At 41.3% G+C, this 17,456-nt stretch overlaps 1 protein-coding gene across 1 annotated transcript in view; it reads right to left on the bottom strand.

Annotated features, from left to right (window-relative positions):
- Window positions 1-7,118, bottom strand: part of LOC149150222 (putative methyltransferase At1g29790) — a 70,114-nt gene extending 62,996 nt beyond the window's left edge. The window contains exon 1 of the mRNA XM_089442738.1: window positions 6,872-7,118. Within this exon, the coding sequence (XP_089298864.1) occupies window positions 6,872-7,118 (247 nt within the window). The remainder of the gene's footprint in view (window positions 1-6,871) is intronic.
- Between the last annotated feature and the right edge of the window lie 10,338 nt (window positions 7,119-17,456).

Raw genomic sequence — 17,456 nt, 5'->3', positions numbered from 1 at the left:
TGTAAGATGTTCCACAATTGTTGATCTCCAAAGCTACATATTTCATTCACTGTTTTGTGTGATAAATAATTATGACTGTTTTCCATATAGGCAATTAGATTTGTTTCATTTAAGTGAATGCTTAAGTGTTAAGTAGACAAAGAGAAACCTCTTGTAAAAGAGCATTGTTGATTTTTCCACATTAAGCTATCATTTAGAAACTAAATCCTTCTAGAACTATATATATTAGATAGCGCCTCTAAGTGTACCTACTCGGCTTGACAGATAAATTGAAGCCCGATTTACATTAGTAAGTAAGGCCCAACAATAAGTATGAGACCCCTATGGTCATATATGTTATTATGACCTATAGATTACATGTTCATGACGTGTTCAATGAAATATCTCTCATGGTTAGTCTTGGTTAGGTTAAGTATTTGATCAAGTTTTGTGTTAGAGGATTTCTCTTGGTGTCATTTATTGTCTTGGAAAGTCTCATCAAGTTCCAGGCAGTGGTATGGATACTAGCCCTGAAAAAGTGGCTTAAATCTCACAGTCTCTGGCACAAATTTGGCTGAAAAAGGCTACAGTCTCTCCCTTGCAGGAATTATGGGAGTGATTAGAGGGTTTCAGTCACATGGATGTCTTGTCATGGGAGTGAATGGGGGTTTAATTCATTGAAAGGCTAGGTTAAGTCAAGGGTTGGGTACCTAGAGTGGTGGATTAGCTCCTAGGAGTCCTGTAGCACTTGATGAAGGTCTATAAAGTGTTGGTTCATTGGTTCCACTTCCTTAACTGCACTTAGGGAGTTAAATCATATCAGAGTAACTCTTCATCACATGTTTACCCCGGTGGACCGGTTAGCTTGGGTAAATTTTGGAGGAGGGCGTTACAGAGTGGTATCAGAACATGGTTCAAAAATCAGACTAGATGGGAAGAATTTGTTTGTCATCCATGCATGTAGGTTGTATATGTGCTTATTATGTATGCATGGTAGTGGTCATTTTTGCAGTTGTGTTTTCAGTTGAAAGTTGATGATGTTGTTATTGGGATGCATTGGTCATGAATGCTTGTCGACTTTATATGAATTTGTTATGCATGTGAGAGTCTATATGTTGATGTGCATACATTTTCATGGTTATAATTGATGTGCATGAGATCATTGTAGGAATTTTAGGTCATCATGATTTTTTTGGTATGTTATGATGTTGATGTGGTGGCTGAGATAGAACAAGGGATTCATATCATCAAAGTGAAGTTGTGGCATTAGACTTTGGGGTAAGAGTTAATCATCATATAGGTTTGTATATTTGGCATGCAGGTATGTGGTTAATGGTTGCTATAAGAATCAGGGTTACTTATATCATTTTAATTCTATTATTATGGTTACATACATGATATATTCTAGTTAATTAGTTTGTTCATATGCATATGGGTCAGATAGTCGTGATTGGTAGTAACTTGTTGTTATATGCATTACAGTTGTACACATGTTATTATGGTCATTGCATTTAAGATCTTGATGTTATATGTATCATGATAATTTGGATTGGCCTATGCATATTGTTAGGGTTATGACATTCAAGTATGAGTCGACCTATTTGTGATATTGTGTTATACTAGTCCAAATTGAATGTGAATATGCGATTGGTAGGGATGAATGACAATTGTTTATGAGTTTATGATGTGAATATGTTAGCTAGTTACTGTTATGTATGTCATGGCCCTAATTATATTGAGTTGATGTGTTGTGAAGTTATATCATGCTAAACTAGATTAATTGTGCAGACAAGATAGCCTCCCCTAAGATACATTAAGGTATGAGTTTGATTATGTCATCTATTTGATGGTTGAGTGTTTGATTATGTCATCTAGTTGATTTATTTAACATGGTATGTTTGCAAGTTGTTTGAATGTTTGATTAATTACATGATATGAGTATGTGTATGAAAGATTGCACAAATGAATGGTCTTGTTTTAAGATGGTTTTACTAATGCATTATGTGTTGAGACAACTGATATGTACTTGAGTGTAAGTGTGTGCTAGTTGTAGTATTATGATTTTGACTATTAGTTGATTATGACATGGATGTTAGTCCTGGAAAAGGTTGATTTTAATTAATAGACATGATGTTTTGATCCTTGGAACATATGGTTGACATGTGTAAATAGTTGTAGGGAAACATGTTGGGTATTAGCATGACAAGGTAATAGTTGATTTTATTATATAACTATATGTTGGGTGATGTGACAATACATATTAAGACTCAATTGAAACAGGGTAAAGGTAAAAGAAACGAATCATGTGATAATTCCTTTGGCTATGTTTGGAACCATAATTCCAAATGAATGAGTGATTTGCATGAATACAAGAAGTCTTCTTATCCTAGATTTTGTCTCATATTATGTGGATATATGTTATATTCCTAAACAAGTATTTAACATATATGTTAGCTAGATTCTAGTTATAGTTGGATTTGTCAAGAGAATTGGAATTCCTTGAGGAATGATATATGCAGGTGTACAATGTGGCAACGTGTTGCGCACAACAAGGCAAGATAAATGGTATCTGTTATGTTTACTTATGCATTGACAGTTGTGTGTTTATCATTGTTAGGTAGGGGATCCCCCAATAGTGGGTTTTTGGGGCTTAAAGGCAAGTTTTGGGTCAATGTAATGTAAGACCCCGCAAAATGCGGGCACAGAGCGCGCGAGTCTAGGGTAGTCTACCCTAAAATATTGTAATTTAATATCGAATATGTCGGCCTACCCATGGTCCGTGGACCATGGGAATGTATAAATAAAGTGAGGCTCTAAGGGTAGAGGGTAGCTTTTGTTCTGATCTTAAATGTAATGGGTTTGTGAATGCGATATTCGCTCTGAGTCTATAAGTTCGAGTCGTGGTTGGTAGTAGTAAGAGTAGGCTCTACCGCTATGTGTGCAGAGGCCTGGTAGAGTTTGCAGCTGTTTGCATGGACCCCTGTAGTTGAGTGTGTAGGTAGAGTTGGGATTGTAATAGAGAAGAAGATTAATGAAAGATAAGTGATTCTGAAATATTGTGCCTGCTCGTAGATCTATGTGTTTATACTTCTATTATGGTTTTATGCATCTCTTTATCATTTATGGTTGCACACAATTGTTATGAATATTGAATGATTGATAAATACTATTAAATTAAGTCAGATCTATAATAATAACATACTAAGGGTAAGGGATCTAGACAATGCCTCTTCACGCTCAGTACAAGAGATACGTGAAGGTCAGAAAACTACATGGAACCATACAAGAGTGTGAGATAGGTTTGCGAACTTCCTAGACCTCATCAAGACATCCCTAGGGTGCGGAAACCTGGTTCCAACACCCCCCCCCCCCCCCCCACTAGCTCGAATGAGACCTTAGTCCACGCTCTGCAAACTATTGCCAAAAGGGCTGGTAGTGCGAGATTTGTTTGGCTAAATCATTTCTGAACCTGGGTCAAGCCCCAATAAGCTAATAAATGGTTTTGTTGTTGGGACCGCGATCTGCCTAAGGGATGTCTGATGTCAGAACACTAGAACCCCACAAAGAAGGAAATCGAAGAGTGGTTGGATCAAAAGCTTCACGAGTTCGTGGTACAAGAAAACAGAACTCCGCAGATATCCGAGAAGAGGTGGTTGGATCGCTACGTATATATGGAAATCCACGAGATTTTCTTCGTGTCCTTGTCTTCTAAACTATATGAGTGGACCGCAAGGTTAGCTAACAACCAGGTAAGGTATAAGCTCAATCAACTGCTAGTGTGGACTCTGGAGCTAGTGCGCAGAATAGAGGCATCAGAAGATAAGATCGCGCAAGCTGTGGACCACTGGCTCGACCGGATAATAGGAGGATTTATCACTGAGTTCACGATAGATACGACCATGAGCTATAGCGAAGCAGAACGACATTTTCTTAAGGGACCATGAGGTAGGTACATCAAATCCCTGAATACTTGGATTAAGATGCTGTTATGTGAAAATCAAGTTATGCGAATAAATTAATGAGTGGAACTATGTGGAGTGGAAATATCTACAAATGGATCGAAGGGTTAGGGAACAGTCCTTTAATTTCACTTTCGCGAGAGAGCAAGGAAGAGCGCGCTCGAGTTTCTTCGAGAAGTGCAGTCAGTTTGATAAGGTAACAAATTCCATAGTTATCACCTCCACTTATGCCATCACCCACTTCACCTACTTCACCTCCATCTTCAACCACCCCACCTCCACCAAACTCGCAGTTCAGCATGGCGAGCATGATCAAGCTACCCGTATTCAGAGGAGTAGGGAATGAGGATCCGGATCAGTTCTGGTTCATGGTAAGAGAAGTGTGGGAAGCACATGGGGTCACGGATGACAACATTAAGAAGGCCACCTTGGTAAGTGCGCTACAGGATCGCGCGTTGACATGGTATATCAAGCACTCGAATGATCACCCAAATGCAGGAATAGCAGAGATACAGAATGCGTTGAACAAAGAATTTAGCCGACCGAAATCAGAGACACAGTCAATCATCAGATTTAAAGAGATCCTGATGATTCCAGGTGAAACCCCCTGGGATCTAGATCAAAGGCTGAAAAGTATGATCCACGAGGTCAATATGACACTGACGGATGCGCAACACCGCTCGTGGTTTGTGGCGTATTTGACACAACACCTAAGGACGACGTTGTCACAGCAGAAGCTTTCAACCCAGGAAAGAGCGTTGGAAATGGCGATGAGGTTGCATGAAGCATTGATACAGGATCTGGGGTTGGGAGTCCAACAAATCCATGCACAGCTATAGAACTTATGCTTGGAGATACAGAGTTTGAAGCAAGATAGGGCACCCCAGCCAAAAGCATGCAAAGAAGTGTGGTTCATAAAATGTAAAGGCCAGGGCCATGATAAGGATCACTATCCAGTATTCGCGAACCATTTGGCAGGAGGAGGACCAATGCTATTGAGACTAGAGGCATAGGCAGGGCCAAGTGTGGCACCTGCGCTTTGGTGTGCAATTTGTCAGGTGGGAGGAAAGCACACGACGGCAAACTATCATTTGTTGCAGAAATATACACAGACTCCCCAACAGTTGTTTTGCAATTTTTGTAGATTGGTGGGCCACAACGAGCGTACTTGTCATAGCTACAAGTTAATGATGGAATGGACCTTAGCATATAGAATGCAGACATAAACGTGAGACCTCGACCCAGCCGCGGGGATGGCGCGTGTTGGATTTCAAGGCCGAGGCCGAGGATGTGGAGGAATGGGACCAAGAAGGGGTCGTGGATAGTTAATCTGTTATAATTGCGGAGGACCAAGGCACTACACTCGCGATTGTACCAACCCAACGAGAATATCTTGTTCGTACTGTGAGTAGTTTGATCATGAAATGGTAGATTGTCCTACGTTGATCGCATAGATGTGCGAGTAAGGGTACTACAACCTACTCCAACTCAGAATATCCAAATGAAGAGGTATGAACTGCACAAAGAAGACCCTAACATGAACATGATGCTCAGAAGCAGTGCAACCAAAGGGGAATATAAGGGGAAGTAGCCTAAGGGAGATACATGGGTTCAGAAGGCTCCTACAAAGGAACCTGAGTTTGACTTGGAACGTGCAAGGGAGATGTTTATGGAAGCTAATAAGAGCTTCACAGAGGCCTCTACTTCAGGTAGTAAGGATCAACCAGAGCCGGGAATGGATCCTTCTATGCTTACTACCTTTTTAGAGACATGCATGAAGCTGTTGCGCTAAAATAAGTACTATAAGATATGATCACTAGGTGCACAGGGTCAGGTGAATCGCGTGTAGTCCGGAAACTGGGAAAGCATGCATTGAGCACCAGAAGGGAAATGAGATTGACGGCACAGATTGGCGAATATGAAATGGATCAGGTAATCCTGGACCTAGGTTCGGATGTGAATGTGTTACCAAAGCAGATGTGGGAACGTATGGGTAGGCCCATGTTACAATGGTCCCCTATTCAATTACAGATGGTGAACCAACAAAAGATCTTTCCCATGGGGAGATTGCAAGGGGTAACAATGGATATCAAAGGTGTGAGCACACAAATGGACTTTGAAATAATAGAGATTGTTGATGATAGCAATTCTTATCCCGCGTTGCTAGGAATAGACTAGGCCACTGATATGAATGGAGTCATCAACCTGAAGAAGCGGAAGATGATATTCGAAAAAAAGTCGCTATGTGTAGTAATTCCACTAGATCCAGCCAAAGGAGCACGCTATACTGAACTGGTGCGCAACAATGACAGCGACGATGAATTGGATTTCATTTACCAGATAACGGTGCAAGATTAGGATCGGGGGAACCCGACAGTAGATGGGAGAATCTCATGGGAGCGCGATAGTTCCTGTACTTCGGATTCAGATGAAGAAATAGAGCGCTAGCAGAACCGATTGCACGAAGTGACAATGTTGAATTACAACATGATGATTAGATCGCTACGGCGTGTGACGACTGAAGTAAGGGAACTGCTACCATATGATGGGGTAACAAGATTGGATGAATCCTTAAACAAATTTGAAAGTGCAGTACTGGAAAAGCAGCAGTGAAGTGCGCTAGAAGGGGTGTTACCCGCGACACCCGCACGGTGCGGGCATATAGCTCAGAAGACTATGGGGAACTAGCACGAATGTAGAAGACAGATAAGCTTACGATTTGGAAGTCCCCAGTGATGAATGTGAGCTGGGTAACTAGAATGCAACAGTTTTCACGCCCACTTGTGTCAATGGGTGCAGACGTGTGTTGTGCAAGCACCTCCTAGACTAGGGATCGAAAATCAGGGAATGCAACGCATGCCACAGAAATTTCATGTCGGTGCCTTCACAAAGCTATGTGGAATCATGAATAGAGTTTACCAGATAGGACGAACTTATTGGGACTTGCGCATACCAGTGGTCTGATGGGCATATAGGGCCATGTATGGGAACCGGGGCGCGGAAATGATTCTGAAGACGACGAGCAGAGTCAAGGCCGTAGTTTTGGGAAAGAATCCTCACACAATCACTCCCATAATTGCACCAACACATGAGGACCAGGGCGAAGAGATTATGCAGTTGCGCGAGAACAAACATACGTAGATTCAAGAAGCCATTTAGCGGGGGAACATTGAGCTTCATGAACTCGAAGAAGATCGGGTACGACTGAAGCATAAAAGCATATTAATGGACAAGGATATTAGAGAACTGGAGACCAAAATCTCGCAAGCATTACACGCCGACAGTAGGACAGGGTCATGTATGGGAAACCCCACCACCGTGCTTGAAGATTGTCACCAGGAGCTGTTGGCTATATTACAATGGCTCCGACCACACCTTATCAGGCAAAGCAACCAAAGAAGCGCTCCACATAAGGGAGAATGCGAGGCGCTGATTGGCTCAAGGGTAACTAAGGAAGGCCAACGGACCAGGTCAGGCAGTGACTTGAAGCCTCGCACCAGTAGTGCGACCACCTGACTATCCGTAGGAAGCACAGTCTCAGCGCTCCAAGTAGTTGAAAGAGAGCGTGGGACTATAAAAGAGTTTGTATGGGAGCTGCGCAACCCGGACATTGCACGTAAGATTAGTGTGACACACAGATCGCATTCATGCATAAGGGACTAACCTGCCATGTGGATGGGATGGAAAGTGATCGTTGGTGACACTGTTCATGACAAGGTGTCCAATATAAGGCAATAAGGAGCAGACGGTGGACAATTAAGACATGGGGTCATAACTAGATTTGAAAGGATCTATTGCTAATATCACATTAATGAGCCAAGAAAGGGGGGAACGGTCGAATTTGAATTCCGGCAGGCTTATAAATCCAACATGGTCATCCGCCGAATAACCCTTTGCATCTTGAGAATTCAGTTATTGCGCATGGACTTTATGGCTTTAGAGGCTTTGACAGTGAGTTCAGTATTTGAAGCATTACCGAAAGAGACACAGGACCTTCTTAGAAAATCAATGTCGACCACCAAGGACACCACACTGAGCCCTATGTCACCAGTGGGGGATTCCAAAATCACCCCGAATGTCAAGGGCCAAAAAGCATCCACAGGTAGCAGGACCAGTCCGTATGTCTACGTGAAATCCGCGGTTCGGAAAACTGTCGATGGAAGAGAAGAGCAAAACAATTAATATTGAGAGCGATGATGAGGAAGAGGATCCTCCGATCTTTGTCGAAGAGATGGAAGAAGACATCCAGCCAGTACACACCACAAAAAAGCTACCCAAGTATGTTCCTCTGCGGAAAGAGAGGTTAAAGGTATCTAAAGATTTGGATGTCGTTAAGAGCACACTCAACACCCCATTCCTCCCCCGCAGAAGTTCTATTTGAGGGTTCGGTTATGGGCCGTGTACCCACTATGAAGTTTGAAGACTGGGACGTCGCAGATAATGAGAAGTTCCCTAATTTGGAAAATAGCTAGCTGATGGAACAAAGCACGGAGGGGGCAGTTACAACACTGCAACCATGCACATGGCTACGCGGGGTGGAGGAGGCCGGGCTACTCGACCTCCTATCGATTTCACACTTTCATTGGGCCCCAATCATGATATTTGTCATCAGGCAATTGCTTTGCTTGGTGCATGATGGGTACTTGTGGCTAGAAGAGCCCATTCCCATCATGGCGAAGCTCATTCATAAGATTTCTTGGCTTCCCTGTGCAGGAAGGGACCCCGCAGAAATAGCAGGCATAACTGGAGACTTGGTAATTGTAGAGGCCATGAAAAAGAAATATAAGATGGAGAAAAAGCAGAGGGGGTACGTTATTACTAGTATTCAGAACAAAGGGGTCCGCGTCACTACCTAGTTGTTGGCAAGAAAGGTGATGAGAAAATGTTGGGGCAATGAGGTACAAGGAATGGTCATCGCGTTGGCTGAGCAATGCGCAGAAGGGGTATGATTCAACTGGGTGCAGTTTCTATGCGACGAGTTCCTGACGAACTGTAGGGAGGCCCAAGATCAGGGTAAGATCTTCCACTACGCATTGTTCCTCTTATCCATCCTATTGGTTACAATTGAATTTCCTGAGGATAGTCAGTTTCCTCCCCTTGACTAGGACTGGCTAGAGGCAACAAGATACGTGTCGCTATGGGTGACGAAGGATGTTACGCGAATCCGAGAAACCAAGATATTCTAGGTACTGATGGAGGTGAGCATATGACTGTGGATCAAAAAACGGACACGCTTATTCGCCTCAGTATAGGACAGTCTGAAGAGCTTTGTAGAATTTAAAGAAAATATGCACAATGTGTATATCAGGGCGCAAAAGGATCCAGAACAGAAGTGGACCACACTCCCCTTCATCGCCATAGATGACGTTGTTTTCACAATACTCGACACATGGCCACTGGAATGGCACTCACTAGATTTGGTGGCACGTGATGAGACAAAGATTCAAAGATAGAAGGCTACTGCCAAGCTACTAGCACAACAGAAGTGGAACGAACAACTCGTTGAAGAAGTATGGGTGTCCCAAGAGGCAGCGAAGGCCACCGCGGAAAAGGCAGCAACAGGAGGGGCCGCTACAACACAGGACGAAAGAGGCCTAACCATAACCACAGAACACGGGACATATGCGACAACAAAAGGCATGGACCCAGGCACCACCTTGACACAATTGAAACGATCGCACAGAACCGAACGAACAGGGCCACAAAAGAAGACCAAGGCTTCCAAGTTGGATGGGGAACCTATTATACTGACCAAGGGTGACCTATACGACATTGGCGACATAGTTCATGAAGTCACCAGGGAGGTGCTTCAGGAGGTAATGACAGAGCAACAGAATGTGTTGGGGGAGCTTAGGGCGCAACTCTAGGAACTTTAGGTGTGGGCGCGACAGCAAGCAACGGTAGCCGGGGATACAGGTACATTAGCAACCGAGCAATTGCTGCGGCCAAAATGGCAAATACCGTTGCACTGTCGGAAGGAGAACTGACATCGGCCAATACGAAGGATAGAGCTATGGTAAGCCCGCTCAAGGGACTTGGTTTAAACTTGGCTGCCTTGCCACGAGAAATCTTATACTAGCTGCAGGATGGAGCGACGACAAAGCTCCACGCTAGGGAAGGACGCGCAGTCCATGTGCTCAGTGAACATCGAATCAACATCAAGCAACTAAGCCTCCAACGTGATGAAGCAGTAGCACAGGATCAACAGCTAGAGAAAATCATCGAGGAAGCATGTCGCCACGTCCCCGAGCTAGAGATTGCAACAGACTTACCAGTGGGTATCCAGATCCACAAACTGGCCAGTGGATTCTGCCAGGCACAGGAGGAAGCAACAAAGATCCAGATGGACCTCAACCTGTAGATCGCGGAGCTGAGGCTGAAAGCGCAACCCTCTACACCGCTGGAAGTCAGAGAGCAGCGGAACTGCGACATTCAATCAGGGTTGGAAACAATAGAGCGCACCATATGGGACTGTACAGGCTTGTTAGATCAGTAACTCTCCACCATCACTTCACTACAGGAAGATCCCACGCTACAACGGTTAGAGATAGAAGCACGGGAATTGCAGTGGGCCTACGACAATGTCTGGGGGACCATACAGACGGTCACCCTTACTCAGTGATTGGCCAAGATGAGGGAGGCCCAGGCTCTCAAGGCATAGGTGGACGCCGCACGTCAAAAAGAAGCAGTGCTTAAAGAACGAATCTAACCTTGGCTCCAGGAATCATTCACGGTTACAGCCAAGATCGAGGGAAAGCTGGCACAGATGCAGGGTGTATACGCATTCAGGCAAGGAATTTCACCTGACAACGAAGCATCGAAGATACATGCACAATAGGTACAACAGACAGTGGAAGAAAGCACTGCGAACGTAAGCAAAGCATAGAGGTTACTGGATGGCCTTCGCGTGAAGATCGCCACACCAGCCGAGTGACTCGGGACAAGTCACAATGATTGTGTTAGGGGCCTGTTGGGTAGCGGATCCCCCAATAGTGGGTTTTTGGGGCTTAAGGCCGAGTTTTGGGTCAATGTAATGCAAGACCCCGCAAAATGCAGGTGCGAAGCACGAGAGTCTAGGGTAGTCCGCCCTAAAATATTGTAATTTAATATAGAATATGTCAAACTACCCATGGTCCGCAGACCATGAGAATGTATAAATAGAGTGAGGTTCTAAGGGTAGAGGGTAGCTTTTGTTTTGATCTTAAGTGTTATGGGTTTGTGAATGCGATATTTGCTCCAAGTTTGTATGTCCGAGTTGTGGTTGGTAGTAGTAAGAGTAGGCTCTATAGTTGTGTGTGTAGAGGCCTGGTAGAGTCCGCAGCTGTGTGTGCGGACCCCTGCAGTTGAGTGCGCAGGCAGAGTTGGGATTGTAACAAAGAAGAAGATTAATAAAAGATTAGTGATTTTGAAATATTGTGCCTCTGCTCGTAGATCTGTGTGTTTATACTTCTGTTATGGTTTTATGCATCTCTTTATAGTTTATGGTTGTGCGCACTTGCTATGAATATTAAATGATCAATAAAGACTCTTAAATTAAGTCAGATATATAATAATAACATACTAAGGGTAAGGGATCTAGACAACGCCTCTTCGCGCTCGGTACAAGAGATACGCGAAGGTCAGACAACTGTGCGGAACCGTACAAGTGCGCGAGATCGGTTCGCGAACTTCCTAGATGTCATCAAGACATCCCTAGGGTGCAGAAACCTAGTTCCATCACCCTCCCCTACTACCTCGTGTGAGACCTCAGTACATGCTCCACAAACTGTTGTCGAAAGGGTTGGTAGTGCGGGATTTGTTTGGCTAAATCATTTCTAAACTTGGGTCAGGCCCCAATAAGCCAACAATCATAGTATGATGCATGGGATTACATGGAAAAAGAGATTGCCATGAAATATTGAAGAAGTCTCAGGGTGAATTTCCCTTGGAGGATTTGGGAACCATGGGGATTGAGTCATGGTGTTTGTTGCTAGTCTTGTGCTTTCGGTGTTTTGTGATTTTCTTGCGCTTAATTTTTAGTTTTTGTTTGTGTCTTGTGTATGGCCATACCACTTTATTTTTGGTGTCTTATCGCTATTGGTGCTTCATGGTTTTTTTATTATATATTTCTTGTTCTTACCTTTATGTTTTAGGGTCTTGGGAATTGGTTGGGAAGGAGGAAGTTAATGGAGCTTGGGGAGAGCTTTGTGGTACTTAATAACTAATGAAAGACCTAGATGAAGCTCAGTTCATGAATAAGGGAAGTTGAAGGTAAGAATATGACATTCGGTTGGATTGGTTGGGTCCATTGTGGTAAATAGACAGTGGCAGTACAAACCAGAAAGTTAAAGTAAATGGATTTGAGGCGTCAAATGCCTTGGCTATGTTAAGAACCATTGTTCTCAATGTTATGCATGCTGTGAATGGATAAAGGGAGTTCTCTTAAGCTTGACCTTATGCTATTTTGTAATTATGTTGTGATCATGATTATATCGATGTCTATATATGTATACATATATGCATGTATGTCATGGTCTAACAGGGTTGTTAGAAATCATGATTGTTTAATGCTAATATTTATATGTATATATGTATGTATGTATGTAGTTTTCTTACAGGATCATGATTGTTTTATGCTAATGTTTATATATATGTATATATGTATGTATCTATATCACTATTTGATAGGGTTGTCAGGGATCATTCTGTGGAGGAATGATTGCTTATGCAGGTGAAGGGCATGAAAGAGGTTCTTGGTCTTATGAGGAATCAAGTGGGAAGAGTAGGATTGAAAAATTTGTGAGGTCAGTATCATGTGGATATGAGTTGATATTATGTGTTTATACTATGCCTATGTTTATGTTATGGATAGGTAATGCTGAGAGATACATCAACGGAATGAAAAAAAAAACATGATCCACGACATGCTAGGATAAGCATGGATGGCAGAAAGACACTAGAAGAAAGGTTTCTTGGTAGAGACAATATGGTTTTGGATGTGGAGTGCTACTATTGTATATATGTTTTGCAGATTGTATATTCAGTGATTGTACCTATGGTGTGTGTACATATTCCATATGTAGTGATGGGTATAGATAATGTTATTAACATGTTGGATATGCAGTGTTGTGTACATATTGTATTGTGCGCATGATGAATATGCGGTGTTGTGTGCATATGGTGTTGTGCACATATTGGATATGCGATACTGTGTACATATGGTGTTATGTACATGTTGTATATGTAGTGATATGTACATATGGTGTTGTGTCCATGTTGTACATGTGGTGCTATGTACATATGGTGTTGTGTGCATGATTGTACATGTGGTTTTGTGTACATGTTCTACATGTGGTGTTGTGTGTAGGTGGTGTTGTGTACATGTCGTGGAAGTGGCGTTGTGTACATGTGGTGTCATGTACATTTCGTGTATGTTGTGTTATATACATGTGGTATTGTGCACATGTTGTACATGTAGTGCAGTGTACATGTGCCACTGTGTACACATTATGCAGGTGATTTCATGTACATGTGATGTTGTACACACGTTATGTAGGTGGTGTTGTGTACATGTGGTACTATGTACATGTTGTACATATGGTAGTGGTGTACATGTGGTACTATGTATGTGTATTTTGTAGTTGTGGTATCATGACATGTGTATTCGTTGTGTTGTACTCTATGTAGTACATGTGTTGTGTTGTGTTGTACGCCAGGTATAGGTACATGTATTGTGTGGTGTTGTACATTATGTGTGGATATACATGTTGTGATGTACATTGTGTGTATGTGTACATGATTGAAAGAAGAAAAGGCATTGGGTGCTTGTCAGGTGTGGCAACCGATCTAATGTGTGTATAGAAATAATAAAGGCAGGAGTAAGGACCAATTAAAAGATCAGTATCGGTATTTTATTTAAGTTTTATTATGCATGTGATATATAATTATGATTTATGATGATTGCATGTGATTTATGATTTTGATCTATGATGGTTTTGTTTTGAACTAATTGGATATGATATGTTTATACATGATGATTTGGTCAAAGAACTAGTTTGCTTATTGTGACAGGTAGTAAACAGAGTTGTAGGTGTACCTTACTGATGAGCTACCAATGAGGTATGATTTGAATTTTATTTCAATTTGTTTTGAATCTAATGACAATTATGTGTTTTGTTATGAAACCAACTCACAAAAAGATAGAAAAGATACATCAACGCCTTAGAAATAAGCCTCTTCTAGGGGGCAACCTCCTTTACATTACACAAATGAACAATTCTTAGATGATACAAATGACAAGACCTCCTTTCTATATATATGAGTCTAAGGGATCATAATATAATCAGAGCCAATATAACAATAATAATGTAAGGGCACAATGATAACAATAGTGGGCTTCTATGGAGCACAATAATAACAATATGGGGACTACATGGGCACAACTATATAATAAGGGGGTTGTACTAATAACAATAAGGGGTTATACTAGTAGTATAGGGACCTAACATGCCCCTCTCCTTCAAAAAGTGTTGTCCTCAACGCTTGAGTAGTTCTTCATGCTTCTGTATAAAATTCTTGTCCTCCCATGTGGAATGTTCAGTGGTTAAGTTCTTCCACTTGATGAGATACTCTGAAATTGATCGATTTCATAGCTATCAGGTTCTTGTTTCTGCGACTGCTCTAGGCTCCAATATGATTTTTCCTTCCTCGTCAAGTTCTGGAAATATTGTTTGAACTGGGATCTTCTACAACTTTTGAATGAGCGGCCACACTTCTTCATCCTTCTTCCATTCATCCCTTGCTTCGTTTATCCAAGATGGTTGGATAATAGAAATAACACAAAACAATGCTTCCACATCCTCATCCTTTCTTGAGAGTGCATCTGCAAAAACATTTTTCTTTCCTTTTTTGTAGATGATTTCAAAGTCATAACTCAACATATTTCTGACCCATTTTTCTGTTCTCCTAAAGATAATCTTTGTTCTAAAAAGTATTTAAGACTATCATGATTCATTTTTACCTTGAAGTGTGTTCCCATTAGGTAAGGTCGCCATTTCTTAAGTGCATGTAGTATTTCCAACATTTCCTTCTCATAAATAGCTTACTTGAGATGTAGCCGTAAAAATACCCGATCGCCTACATCAAAACTTCTTTCACCGCGATGTTGATCTACCCATTGTTTCATTCAATTCTGCACCAAAGTAGTGTTATCCTTTAAAAGTTGGAGAACTTGTTGTTGATGCTCGATGTGATCTTTCACTTCTTGAATCTTTTTCTTCTTCATATGTTCTTTTATCTTGAGAGTTTGAGGAGTCATAATTTCTTCCAATGCATTACAAGATACGATTGGATTCATTTCTTGATGCTCGATGTGATCTTTCACTTCTTGAAAATTTTTCTTCTTGATATGTCCTTCTATCTTGATAGTTTGATTAGTGGTAAGTCTGGCCAATGCATTACAAGATATGGTCAGATTCATTTCTTATTTCTCGATGTGATCTTTCACTTCTTGAACCTTTTTCTTCTTGATATGTCCTTCTATCTTATGAGTTTGAGGAGTGGTAACTTTTGCCAATGCTTTACAAGATATGGTTGAATTCATTTATTTTTTCTCTGGGGTTGGTTCATGGTGTATATCCTCTTCTTTTGATGTTTCTTGATACTTTTCTTCCTCCTCTTCATAATCTATGTAAAATAATTTCTTCTTAGCACACTTATGACCTTTAGTGTATTTGCTATCACAATTGTGAGAAATCCCTTTTTCTCTTTTTTCTTCCAATTGTTGTCGTGTAAACCTTGTAGGTTGAAGAAGGATAGGAGAAAAAATACTTCCATAATTGTAGTCGTGAGTGGTGGGATTCCTTGTTTCCATAATTTCGCTTTCAATTTTTCTTGCCAACCTGAATGCCTTCTCCAATGAATCAGGTTCCCAAAGATGAACCTCATGTTGAATGTTATCCTTTAAAGTCCCTATGAAGAAATCAATCATTTTCTTCTTTGGAATATCATTTACCCTTATATTTAATTTTTGAAAGTCCTCAATGTGCTCTGCCTTTGAATCCTTTTGTTCGATATTTATCAATTAGCTAAAGAAGGTGTTACTCTTTGTATCCTCATAATGTGCTATCATTTCTTTTGTGAAAAATGACGAAGTGACAAGTGCTTTATGAGAACAAAGCCCTTTATACCATAAAAATTGATTTGGTTCTAAATATAGAGATGCAATATGTACCTTTTGTAACAGTTGAACCTCATGTAGATCAAAATATTGCTCCATATGTAGTATCCAATTTACCAGATCCTTGCCATCAAACTTCCTCATGTCGCCTTTTCTTGATTTTAGGAGCTTGATCTTGAAACGACTGTAACTTGGTAATTTCAAATCTCCAAGTTCTGAAATTGTGTCCTACAGTAGCCCTCTGAGTCCTCTTTCCAACCCCACAAGTCTGATAAGATTTTGATTCTCCAAGAAAGAGTTATGCCCAATCTCCTAAGATGACCTGATTATATAATGTTTTAGTAGATCAAACTTGTATGACGTGCCACGTGTCATTGTTTTGACCTTCGTATCTGCAAAATATACACTGAATAACACAATCTGCCCTCTTTCTGTAACTTCTTACGAAATTTCAATTTGTTTCTCAAAGAGAAGGTTATGACGCATTTCCATAGGTCAACTGTTTGGAATGTAATTCAGGAGTCTGCAAGAACCCTAACTTCCTCATATCATATCTCCTAAAATATAGTGAGACAAGCTCTGAAATTTGGACCTAAAGTTGAGAACGAGTTCGGCTCAAATGAGTTCATTTTTTTAGCTTCTGAAACGTCGTAGAAAAAAATTTATAGCGAAAATTCCACGATGACTTGTTTGGAGTAGCGAAACCATAGAATCCAAAGCTCTGATACCAAATGTTATGAAACCAGATCACAAAAGGATAGAAAAGATAGATCAAAGCCTTATAAATAAGCCTCTTTGAGGGAGAAACCTCCTTTCCATTACACAAATGAACAATTCTTAGATGATACAAATGACAAGACCTCCTTCCAATATATAGGAGTCTAAGGGATCATAATATAACCAGAGCCGATATAACAATAATAATGTAAGGGCACAATAATAACAATAGTGGGCTTCTATGGGGCACAATAATAACAATATGGGGACTACACAGGCACAACAATATAATAAGAGGGTTGTACTAATAACAATAAGGGGTTATACTAGTAGTATAGGGACCTAACATGCTTGCTACAGGAGAGCATGCAATGCCTAATTTGAGATCATGGTTGAAACCGAAGTTGCAAGAATTTGCAGTGTCAGTGAAAGGAATTGGACCATGCAATAGTATGTTGATAAAGCACTTCAAGAGCAGGGCCATTGTGGGAAACTAGTACCTAATAGTGTCCATTGATTACCATGAGCATGTTATGAATGATATGATGGTTTTGAGGCAGGGATATGCCTTGTTTTTTAGACCTTCCGATGCGAGGAAACCTTTCCAAGGGATGGGTCGTCTGAGGGATTGTGTAGCAGAGAAG

Source organism: Pinus tabuliformis, chromosome 9 (assembly GCF_031772625.1).
Source record: "Pinus tabuliformis cultivar Carrire ecotype Pingquan chromosome 9, CPIR1, whole genome shotgun sequence".
NCBI classification, from domain to species: Eukaryota; Viridiplantae; Streptophyta; class Pinopsida; order Pinales; family Pinaceae; genus Pinus; species Pinus tabuliformis.
Note: the sequence above shows the minus strand (reverse complement) of the source record. Positions and strands in the feature narration are given on the sequence as shown.